Raw genomic sequence first — 12,433 nt, forward strand, 5'->3', positions numbered from 1 at the left:
GCTCAAAACAACCTGTGGATTGGGGATATTAAAACAATAGGCTTGCTATTTTACAACAGAAACAAACCCCCAAAGGCTAAGCCGCTACATTCTAGATGATGATGATGATGGTTATGCATTTTATCGTTGATTATTAGGATGTATTTTAGCCCTCTTCAGGCATTCAAAAGAACAAATTGTTTGTGATGTGTTAATGTATCCAGGATTGCTTGCATTTTTGGGAGTCGTCTTTCCCTCCGATATTTACAGAAAGAATTCTAGCTACCTACAGTTACCATATATAACATGATGCTATCTGTATTTTATTGGTTTTGTGGACGTCAGTAAGGATAAGGTAAATTATTTTCTTTTCAGTAGTTCTGCCTCGTGCTCTCAAGATATTAGACCAATATATTTCAGAGAATAAACATGTCCACCTTAAACAGAAACATGCTGGCATTTCTTGTGTGCATCCCAGAATAAAAAGGTAAAGGTACCCCTGCCCGTACGGGCCAGTCTTGACAGACTCTGGGGTTGTGCACCCATCTCACTCAAAGAGGCCGAGGGCCAGTGCTGTCCGAAGACACTTCCGGGTCACGTGGCCAGCGTGACATTGCTGCTCTGGCGAGCCAGAGCCGCACACGGAAACACCGTTTACCTTCCCGCTAGTAAGCGGTCCCTATTTATCTACTTGCACCCAGGGGTGCTTTCGAACTGCTAGGTTGGCAGGCGCTGGGACCGAACAGCGGGAGCGCACCCCGCCGTGGGGATTCGAACCGCCGACCTTTCGATCGGCAAGCCCTAGGCGCTGAGGCTTTAGCCCACAGCGCCACCCGCGTCCCTGTGCATCCCAGAATAGAAGATGATAAAACACGGTCATTTTGTATAGTTTCTGAGGCAGATATTCCATCTGGTCACCATTCTGGCATATGTTTAAAAAGATGCAAACGAAGAATCCCTGGCCAGAAATTTCATGAACAAGGCGAATTCTGAAGTCATTTGAACCGATTATCAGCACCGAACTATTTAAGTGGCTGGGACATAATGTGCTGCAGTGGCTGATGCAAGGCTGAGAGTGGAGGATTGTGTTAGGCTGAGTAAGATAAAACAATAGAAAGTACATTTCCGAGTAGAAGAAGAGTTTGGATTTGATATCCCGCTTATTCAATTCAAAATGTACAATTCAAAATGTTGGTGCTCATCTTTAAAGCCCTAAATGGCCTCAGCCCAATATACCTTAAAGAGCATCTCCACCCCCCTTGTTCTGCTCCAACTCCAAGGGCCTTCTGGCAATTCCCTAACTGTGAGAAGCTACAGGGAACCAGGCAGAGGGCCTTCTTAGTAGTAGCACCTGCCCTGTGGAATGCCCTCCCCCCAGATGTCAAGGAAATAAGCAACTACAGTGGTACTTAAATCGTTCCAGAGGTCCGTTCTTAAGCAGAAACTGTTCTTAACCTGAAGCACCACTTTAGCTAATGGGGCCTCCTGCTGCTGCCGCGCCGCCGGAACACGATTTCTGTTCTCACCCTGAAACAAAATTCTTAACCCGGGGTAATATTTCTGGGCTAGCGGAGTCTGTAACCTGAAGCGTATGTAACCTGAAGCATATGTAACCTGAGGTACCACTGTATCTGACTTCTAGAAGACATCTGAAAGCAGCCCTGTTTTTGATGTTTGATCTTTTATCGTGTTTTTAATGTTTGTCTTTTTAATGTTCTGTTGGGAGCTGCCCAGAGTGGCTGGGGAAACCCAACCAGATGGGCAGGGTATAAATTAGTAGTAGTAGTAGGCTGAATGGTGCGCACATATAAATGGCACTAGCCTATCGATATCCTCCAGGCCTGTCTCTCAAGCCCTTGAGACTCTCCCCAAGCCACAGCCCTCACTACCCCTCCTGCAGGTCGCCCTCAAGTGCTGTGGTCTGCTAGAATGGGTCCTTGGCCACACATACACAGCACCCTTCTAAAAAGCAGCGTTGTACCAACCATGTCTTCCCCAGAAGAATCCTGGGAACTGTCATTTGCCAGGGTTGCCGAGATTTGCTAAGAAACCCCTATTCCCCTCGCAGAGACGCAACTCTCAGTTTCCCAGAAAGAAGAACTGGTTGTCAAGCAGCTCTTGCAGCTGTAGCTCTAAGAGGAAGATGGGGGGGGGGGTCGGGTCTCTTTGCAACCCTCAGCACCCTTAAACTACAGCTCCCAGAATTCCTTGCAGGGAGAGGAGCAATGACTGTTAAAGTGGTATGATGGTGATTTCAATGTACCGTATTTTTCGCCCTATAGGACACACTTTTTTCCCCTCCAAAAATGAAGGGGAAATGTGTGTGCGTCCTATGGGGCGAATGCAGGCTTTCGCTGAAGCCTGGAGAACGAGAGGGGTCGGTGCGCACCGACCCCTCTCGCTCTCCAGGCTTCAGGAGGGCCGCAGCGCCAGCCCCACAAGGTCGGGGGACAGCGGGGAGGCGGAATGCCGCCATCCCGCTGTCCCCGGACCTGGTCTGCAGGCGGGTGGTGGGGAGAAGAGCGCTTCTCCCCGCTGCCGGCCCCACAAGCACCTGGGGGGGAAATAATTTTTTTTCTTTATTTCCCCCCCAAAAAACTTGGTGCGTCCTATGGGCCGGTGCGTCCTATGGGGCGAAAAATACGGTATGTTGCTGCTGTGGCTCTGTGGTAGTGCTTTTGCTTGTCTGGATGTGTGTGTGTGTGTGTGTACACACACACATGCAGAAAGCTCTTACTTTAGTGTGAATAGAACATAGCCTACAGTTCAGAGTCTCAAATATATTTCTCTGCCTATTTGGCATCTGTCCTCAGCAGTCACTGCATGGTGTAGAAAAGGGTTCCAAAACCCTCTTTTTAAAATATGGCCTTGAGCTATCACAAGTGATAAATTGAACAACAGCGATTAAAATGTATGCGTGGGCTTTGTGACACCAAGCAGGTACTTAACAATCTCTCACTTTGTTCCGCGTGTGGTCTCTCCATGACCTTCTTTGCATTCCTGTATTTATTTATGTGTTCACTACATCTGTGTTCCTTTTCTCTTTTTACCAGCACCCTCAACGTCCTTAAAAATGCAGTATTATAAATAATAAACGCATGCTTATATATATATTTTTAAATTGCATGAAACCCTCCCGCTTAATTTTGGTTCAAGTATGATCGAAAAGCCTACCCTTCAGAATGACAGTTGTTTTACATTTCTCGGCATAAATATCCTTAAATAGAATTTGGTGCCGCTTGAAGAATGTTCAGAGGGAAATGAATAACAAATAGTCAAATGGTACAGAAAGATCAAGCGGATCGATGGGTTCCTACTCATTAAACTCAGTTGGGAATTGCTTTCTACTTACCATACATAGTATGGCAGGCATAGGCAAACTCGGCCCTCCAGATGTTTTGAGACTACAATTCCCATCATCCCTGACCACTTGTCCTGTTAGCTAGGGATGATGGTAGTTGTAGTCCCAAAACCTCTGGAGGGCTGAGTTTGCCTATGCCTATAGTAAAGAAATGGAAGCGAAGCAGATGCAAAACAGTTGATTTTTTAAAGATTCGCTGATGGGGGGGTGGGAACAGTTCAAGTTGGCACTTGGCCTACTTAGGCTGTCCAGCTAGATAGTAAACAGAGACACTTCCCATGAGGAAGATGGATGAAGGAAGATGGACTGGGTACCAGTTTTGTTAAATGCTGCACTGATCACAGAGGCACCTTAGCCTGCTTAGAGACTGTTGGGAAGCTACACGTTGATTTTTTGCCTTGGTGCCACCACTTGTGCTATGTCTCCATAATCCATTCTCTGCCTGTACATTTCTGAACAGAGCTACTTTCACAACCCATACCTTGGAAGACTCCGCTGTTTCTTCTTAAGCATCCTTACCCATCACATGCAGCCCTTACCTTCTCAAGGCTTGAGGCAGGGAGTCTGGACCAAAGCAGTATCTATCGTTCCCCACTAATTGGCTGCATCGCTGGTTACAGTGCTTCTCCACAGGGATGCCCTCAGGTACTAAGGTCCCAGTTACAAAAAGATGCCTTTCACCTAAGCACTCAGCAACCAGGGAAGGGTTGCAGATGCAGAAGCTTCCAAGAAGCATCTTCCAAACAGAGGTCAAGCACAGAGAGTCATTCAAGTCACCAACCTAATCCAGAGATAAGGCCAGGAAACAGTCCAAGGTCAACATCACAGGGAGTTCAACTAAGGCAACTTCTGCCACCAGGGACTAGAAGCCATAGAGCTGTGTTGTTTCTCGCCAGTGGAAGACGTGCAAGGGAGGCCTTATATACTCAGGCCTCCTAAACCACATCCAAACCACAGCTGTTGGCAATGAGCAGGGACCACTTACTCTCAAGTAGACCACCAACACCGGGTCTTGTAAATGGATACTGAGCCATCGCTCTTTGGCCCTAAAAGTGTTTGGTGCCAGTGCTATTGAGGGCTTAGGGCTGTTTCACCTTCTCCTTGTGGTTCCAGAAGTTCATTATTGGGTATCAACCCAGAGGTCCCCTCAAGGGAATTCTCAGCATTGGATTCAAGGAGCCCTGCCAGCTCCTCAAGGTCCCCAACATTTAGGTCAGGGCTAGACATGCCAGTTACCTTGGTATCTCAAGGTTCTCCGAATGCTGGTTTTGCCTCCCAGTAACTTTGCAAGGTAATTCGCACCGTAAAAGGTGTCTAAAGGTACCTTGAAAGCTTCTTACAGATAAACATCAAACAGATAAACAACTGCACATCTTTCCAAAGACATCTGGAGGCAGCCCTATATCAGGAAGTCCTTGTTATTTGGCAGTTTTGCTGTACTTTTATTATGCTGGAAGCTGCCCAGAGTGGCTGGGGCAACCCAGCTATATGGGCAGGGTATAAGTAATATGTTGTTGTTGTTGTTATCCTGCCTGAATGAGGAGTTGGACCAGAACATCCCACATCCAAAACCAAAGCTGTATCACACCGTAACATTGCAAGTGGCTCTGTGAATTGTTGTTGCTAAGGCATCTAAGCTGGAATACAAAATCGGTCCGAATATATATTTTTTATGACCTTTAGACCATTTAAAGGTCAAAGCAGTTTTTATTGTTAAATAGCCAAGCAGGCAACTATGATATTTCAATAATGGGCAGTATTGTGGCTGTAAGAAATAGCCTTTTGAAGATATTGATAGTTCCTTTCCACACACATTTTGCAGGATACACACTGAAAGACAGATTTTATTGTTGCAGTGTTCTCATTTCTCAGTCTTTTAACCCTTTTGTGCATGTGAAAACTCCACAGAGCCAACTATATTTTTCTGATAGGACTGCTGAGTCCTGACCACATGCAGAAGGAACTGTTTTCTGATGTGGCCTAGTAAAGAGAAGCGACTGAAACGCCTTCCTTACGCCAATTACCTTTCAGCCTCAATTCCCCATTGTTAAAATGGGAATATGAACAACTGCTTCTCAGCATTGTTGTGCACCCGAAACATGTTTCAGGAATGTTAATGCCTTGTTATGTTCAATATTCTAGTCAGGAAACCTATTTACATGGATTTATTTGAGGTCTCTAAAGGAAACTTTGTAGGACATCTGTACTGATTGATTTTTGTGAAGTGATTAATTTTTTGTGAAGCACACGATGCAATTCTAACTGGACCAGCTCTGGAGACTGTGCGCCTCTGTTCGGTCAGGGAAAAATAGTATTTCTGAGCTTTCATAGTTCCCAGACAATGATATTTTTTTTTGCAGTAGAAACCAGTATACTGATCGGTAAATAGACCATATCACATTGTTCTCTTCCCATTGTCACTGACTTCTCCTCAGCATTGCCAGGAAAGTCACTGAAATAGTGCAGACCGAGTCTGGAGAAGAAAGTCTTGAGAACAAGAAACTGTACAAAAATAGTGTATAATTTGAGGAGACAGGAACAGAGAGGTCTCGTCTTCCTTACTTCAGGCCTTGTTCATCGCAGGGAGGCAGTCAACCAAACATACAGAGGAAACGGTCCACCAGCCAATTAGAGGACATGCTACCTCAGTGAAGATCGCACCACTGCTCTAGGGAGGGCCAGAGAAGATGCAACCGGGGCGGCCATGTTTGTTTGCTCATTTGCCTGTCCCAGTCACATGCAAAAAAGGGGTGGAGGGTGTTTGTCTTACATTTTTTCATCACGAGGGACGTGGATATAGGGAGCAGAAAGCCTGAATGCTGAGCAGATGCATTGTCCTTGCGCCATACTCTTCTTGTGCATGAGGCTGAGGAATTCCACTGAATGTCCACTTGGGATAATTGCAATTTATATGTGCAGAGTTGTGCACAGCCTTTGCATGTCCCCCACATCAATTTCTTTTGCTAGTCATTTCTGAATGAGGCATCAGCTCTGTGTTCCTCCTGTCTGCCTGGAGAAGCATGTCACTAAATTAGTACAGGGCATTAATTTTAATGCAGTGTAATTTATTGAGTAGCTGGAAATTCTGCAGTTGTGGGTGGTTTTTTTTGCAACTTCAGAGTGAGTGATGCTACCTTGCTTTGCCAATCCATCTTTTTATGGAGGAGACCAGGACTCAGCAGCCACGACACATAAATACTTCGCGGAGCTGTTCGGTGCCAATGAATTTCTGCCTTATTGTGAAACTTTGCAAGGCATAAAAATGTAATACAGTTGGAGATAAGGCATTGCTAAGGCATTGGCTTGCATGTGTTGCTCTGGAAGCGTTACCTAATGGAACAAATTAGCTTGCTAACGTACGTATTGAGATAGATTTGAATCTTGCTGTTTCTTAAGCCAGAAGCGTAGGTCTTCTGTAAAGTTCTGAAGACAGGAAACAGATACGGCTAATTCATTTCCTTTCTCCTCAGCCTTTCCGGTGTGCACACTGCCATTATTCCTGCAACATATCTGGTTCTCTGAAGAGACATTATAACAGGAAGCATCCCAACGAAGAGTATGTTAATGCTGGCTCTGGAGAGCTTGCCGCCGAAGCCCTTCTCCAGCAAGGTGACCTGTCTTATTTTGAAACCGTCGCGCACAAAAATTACTCCTTTGAATTAAGACACAATTAAATTTCTTTTGCAGAGAGTATGCTGTGGCAGGCTTAGCTTTTCAGTGGTGGACAGTGATGGGATTTTGTGTGTGTGTGTTTGTGTGTGTGTGTGAGGCACTGTCATCACTTCCCTGAAAGAAAAAACCTGTAGCACACCTTGTGTACGAATTGAAAATCCACATGAATGAAACCTGGAGGGAAGCCAACACCCTCTTGTGGATCGGCCCAGGTTTAAATTCCTACAGAATGCGTTCTTGGCTCTTTCTTAATGGGAATGAAGCCAAAGGCACTTTTAAAGGAAGAAAGCTGTTGCTGTATTTGAGAAAAGGTTATTTTTTCCCCAGTTACACGCTGCTTTTTTTTTTTACATTTTAAAAACTGTCTGTGCAGCTGTGATCAGAGTTGGCACCTCCAATCCTGAATATATTTACCTGGGGTTGTATTCAGTTGTCCCTCCTTGTCCACCAGTCTCTGGCTCAGCAGAAGGCATTTGTTATTATAGAATGGGGGGGGGGGGGAGGAGGCCATTTTTGCTGATTCTCCCTTCCCTCTGCAGCTCTCCTCCCTCGCCCGCCCTTCACCAGCTCAAGAGAGGCAGGGGACATTTTGCAACAGTGCAGGGGACAGCAGGAGAAAGGGGAGATCTGCAAAAATCAGTCTGCACCTCACTTTCATCTCGCAGAAGAATCCCCTGGATTCAATAGCTCTCTGTCCACAGGTGGACATGGTCAGACCCACCCCATGGAACTCCTGTTGGTTTCTGCGGAAACAGCTTCACAGGATGACAGCTTTGATTTGATGAACTGCACCTCATGGAGCAAGCAAACCTAGCATTCTGCTCGTTGCTTCAGGATATTCTTCTCACTGCGGGGAACGGGAAGCCGACCTAGAGATGAGCCTTTGGCCTGATTCAGCAGGCCATCTTCTTACATTCTTAACCTAGCCAGTTTTCCTCTGCGTCACTTGTGAAACCGCCCTGTGGGTCAAATCCTACTTGGTTAAACGCTTAGCGTTCCTCCCGCAAAGCATTCTTCTCTTGTACTTGGTTCCTGCATACATTTCTCAGTTCCACTGCTTCATCTCAGCTCACTTCCAAATAACTAGCTGAGCATCAGAGTAGGCGCATGAGCATTTTTCAATCCTTCCTGCTATATGAGTTTTTGTTGTTGTTTTGATATTCACTAGAGCCTGGGAAGATAAAAGAGGAAGCAGGGAGGGAGAGGAATTTGAGAGGACTCCTTTCACTACTCCGGGCCCTATCTAATTAAAAACGGGTTTTGCCGAACAACATAGTATATGGATTCAACTGCAAGAAATGTGCACGCTTCACTCTTAAGGGACATTTTGCTGCTGTGCAGTTGGAAATCTGATAGCCCAGTCCAGTAGCTTCTTAAGTATGAAATGTATTCAAGGATTCAGGACATTGAAAAGCGTGTAACGCTACTGCAAGTGGGGAATTAAAAGGAAGCCAAATTTGATTGCCTTTTGTTGGGAGATGCTGAGCTGTTTGTGGAAGTTGACTCCCTTGTTTTATTTTTGATGGTTCCCAAGTGTTTATCCCCATATTGAACAAAAAAATGCAGAACTCTCCCCCTCCTTAAAAAGCATCTTGCGGGGATTTCAAAATTTGCTTTTTTTTTTTTACAGTAGAATAGATGCCAGACTAACACAGCCGCTCTAGATAATGAATAAAACATCATTCTCCCAAGCGTGACATTTCTAAAAAGCATTTCCAAATTATTCTTTTCTTCTTTCTTAGCTGTTTAAAAAAAATAAATGTCTGCAAAGAATTCACATTTATCGGAAGTGCTAACCCATGTTCCAACAACACAGAAACAGTGACACAAGCCAAATGCATTCAGAATAAATGCTGTCTGCCCTCCCCCTTCCACTGTTGCAAATATGGGAACTGGAGGACAAAAGCAGGGGTCGGCACCCTAAGGCCCATGGGCTGGAAGCAGCCCACAGAGGCCGTTTAACTGGCCCACGAGCCGCCCCTGAACCCAGCCACCCGCTCGGCGAATCCCCGCGCACTGCGCTAAATCAGTGCTGCACTGGGACTCTCTTCTGCGGCTCCAGAAATTGCTTCTGCGCATGCCCAGACGCGGGAAATCGCTTCTGCACAGGCATGATTTTCGACGTCTGGGCATGCGCAGAAGCTATTTCCGGCCCCGCGGACATGCACAGACCGGATTTCCAGCATCGCACTGCACCGTACCAGCCCACAGAGGATCTCCATGGTAGTGATTCTGCCCATGCCCAGTAAGCCTTGCCGACCCCTGGACAAAAGCATCGCAATGAGTGCACCCAGATGTTAGTTTCTTTGAGTCCTCCAAACCGCAATGAAGATAGAGGTCTGCGGTACCTTAGAAACAAATGCATTTATTGCAGCATGGACTTTGAAAGGAGGGTTGCACATCCATTGAAAAGCACGTGCATTGCATTCCAATGGCCCCAGATCCAGTTCCTGTTATCTGCCACCTGAAACCTCAAGAGCCACTGTCTGTCACTGTAGACAGTACTGAGCTAATGGACCGATGGTCCGGCCTGGAATAAGGCTGCTTCCTATCCCTGTTGGCATGTTAACCATCAGCTGTGTGGGCAGCCATGTTTGTTTTTCCATGGACAAACGTATTTGTGCAACAGTGGCAAAGAATGCAAGTATAGAAACAGGGCCAAGCATACATTTGATGGAATGGGGGAGTTTCCACTTCATGAACCTTCACGACTTTGCATTAGGAAATGGGGGGTCTGCACAGGAAGCCAGGAACGTATCTTATGCCTTCAGAATTCATGCTGGATTTACTGTACGTTCCCCCCCCATGATACACAAATGTTAATGATACACCTCGGGTTAAGTACTTAATTCGTTCTGGAGCTCCGTACTTAACCTGAAACTGTTCTTAACCCGAAGCACCACTTTAGCTAATGGGGCCTCCTGCTGCTGCCGCGCTGCCGGAGCACAATTTCTGTTCTCATCCTGAAGCAAAGTTCTTAACCCGAGGTATTATTTCTGGGTTAGCGGAGTCTGTAACCTGAAGCGTACGTAACCTGAAGCGTATGTAACCCGAGGTACCACTGTATATAATAGCCAGATTAACTTGTTTTAGAAATTAAAGAGAAAGGAAATGTTAGGAGCTGGAAGCAAGCGCAGGTCAGCAATCAAAGGGGGGGGGAACCCCTCGGTGTTAGTGCAGTTAAATCTTTATTGTTGTTGTTTAGTCGTGTCTGTTGGCTTTTCGCAGTATAGTAGCGCAGAGAGCTTGCTGGGGAGAGCTTGCATTAAACAGAAGGGACTCAAAAATAACTTAAACAAGGTTTTAATAAGAAAAACAAAAACTCCTTAGACACTAAATACATCTACAAACAAACATGACCCAACCACCAACCCATCCCCCAGGGTGAATGGCAGGGCTAGGTGCTGCTCCTTATATACTGCAGCCAATTCCCAACACAGCTTAATCAATGCAACTCAGCAGCACCTGCTGTGCCTCACAGCTGCAAAGCTGGATCTCATTAGTTTGCTCTGGCCCTTGCTCTGGCCCCTTAAAGGTATACACATTGGGTGAAACAATGATGAACCTTTAGATTTAAAGAGACAGTTCAACAGTGTCCTACTCTTCGTGACCCCATGGACCAGAGCACACCAGGCACTCCTGTCTTCCACTGCCTCCTGCAGCTTGGTCAAACTCATGCTGGTAGCTTCGGGAACACTGTCCAACCATCTCATTCTCTGTCGTCCCATTCTCCTTGTGCCCTCAGTCTTTCCCAACATCAGGGTCTTTTCCAGGGAGTCTTCTCATGAGGTGGCCAAAGTATTGGAGCCTCAGCTTCAGAATCTGTCCTTCCAATGAGCACTCAGGGCTGATTTCCTTCAGAATGGATGGGTTTGATCTTCTTGCAGTCCATGGGACTCTCAAGAGTCTCCTCCAGCACCAGAATTCAAAAGCATCAATTCTTTGGCGATCAGCCTTCTTGATGGTCCACCTCTCACTTCCATAAATCTTTAGGCAAGAAACCTAAACAGCTTAGGCCTAGTGATCCCAGCAACCTCTCCCCAGTTGGTCTTGCTCCAAGAAGGCATTTGCACGGACTGAAGGCCTCTGCCTTCCCACCACTTCCCAAGTCTCCTCCTCTCCTAGGTATTTCCCAAGCAGTCACAAATTGCGTTTGTGCACAACCTGCCTCTGCTCTGCCCTCCTCACTTCTCTGTGCATTCTGTGAGACCAGGGGAGAGGGAGCTGGTCTCGGCAGGAGGGGGAGACTCCCTTACTTCTTCAGCAGCCTGTCTCTCTGTCTCCGGGCCTCCCTCCCAGCCTCCACTTCTGCCTCGGAGTCTGAATTGCCCTCTGCCACAGCCTCGTCCTGCTCACCAAACCCTGTCACCTCTCCTGCTTGCGACCCTTCCTCCTCCCAGTCTGCTCCCTCTGACCACTCATCGCCATTCCACCACCGACCGCCTGGCTCTGAATCTTCTTCCCCTGGGGATTCCTTTGGGGGTTCCCCAGCTGGGTAGGGGCCTCCAACTCCTCTGCATTCAGCCACACCATGACAGGAGACCACTATAGATAAAATGAACTAACAACAGGGCCTGGGCATCCCAGCTATCTCTAAAATACCCTTCAAAGACAGCCAACCACATGGCCTCCCTGTCACCAAAAAGAAGGTACTGTGTCCTGAATATAGGTTGTAAACTTCAGGCAGATTTGCCCAGTGAAGCTAAACCTATTAATTATTTTGTTGCTTAAACTTTCCTGCATTTTTAAAAGGCAAACTGTAAGGATCTGGAGCTGTAACCATTGATAAGGAAATAGCCCAGGGCATGCAGTTGCATGTAGAGTTCTAGTAAGAAAAGTACTTAATGGAAGTGTTTTCCAGTAAGTTTCCCTGTGGGTGTCCGGATGCTGTAGCTTAAACTCAAGGACTGTAAGAAGCCAAAGGAGGTTCGCCGTGGGAAGCTGCAGATAGGAAGCCTTCTAAAACGAGCGTTTTCCCATACTATCAGTAGCACACAGATCCTCGGGGCTTTTCTGGCTGCTTGTTATCTGCGACTTCTTTTCATTTTGTGACCCCTTATTAATGCAATATAGAAACTAAATGTCACTTCCAAGCGACCAGTTAGTGCATTAATATAGAGTGTGTGTGTGTGTGTGTGTCCAGGGGGATGGTGGGGAGGCCAACAGTGGAATTGCTCCTTTGGCATTTCAGAAATACGAAATACTCCAATATGATTTGACTACATGCACGGGTGTCAAAAGCAGATAAGGTATGTCATTCAGTGACCTTTCCCCCTCTCTGTATTGCCAAAGTATTTAATGAATTGGATGGAAATTAATTTTCTTTAGCTGCGGTGTCAATTAGCTGTCGCACAGTTTTCTGCTACTGGCTCAACTGCATGCTTCCATTTGTTGTTCCTTAATTAAAGTCGCAGTGACAAA

General features: G+C 46.3%; 1 protein-coding gene across 3 annotated transcripts in view; it reads left to right on the forward strand.

Moving 5' to 3' along the window:
• Window positions 1-12,433, forward strand: part of ZFAT (zinc finger and AT-hook domain containing) — a 223,785-nt gene that overhangs the window by 55,696 nt on the left and 155,656 nt on the right. For all 3 annotated transcript variants that reach the window (XR_014513739.1, XM_083450413.1, XM_083450414.1), the window contains exon 12: window positions 6,811-6,949. Coding sequence is in view for 2 of the 3 variants with exons in the window: in XM_083450413.1 (XP_083306539.1) it covers window positions 6,811-6,949 (139 nt within the window). In the remaining variant the exon portion in view is untranslated. The remainder of the gene's footprint in view (window positions 1-6,810; window positions 6,950-12,433) is intronic.

This window comes from Podarcis tiliguerta (assembly GCF_965153285.1).
Source record: "Podarcis tiliguerta genome assembly, chromosome: 7".
NCBI lineage: Eukaryota > Metazoa > Chordata > Lepidosauria > Squamata > Lacertidae > Podarcis > Podarcis tiliguerta.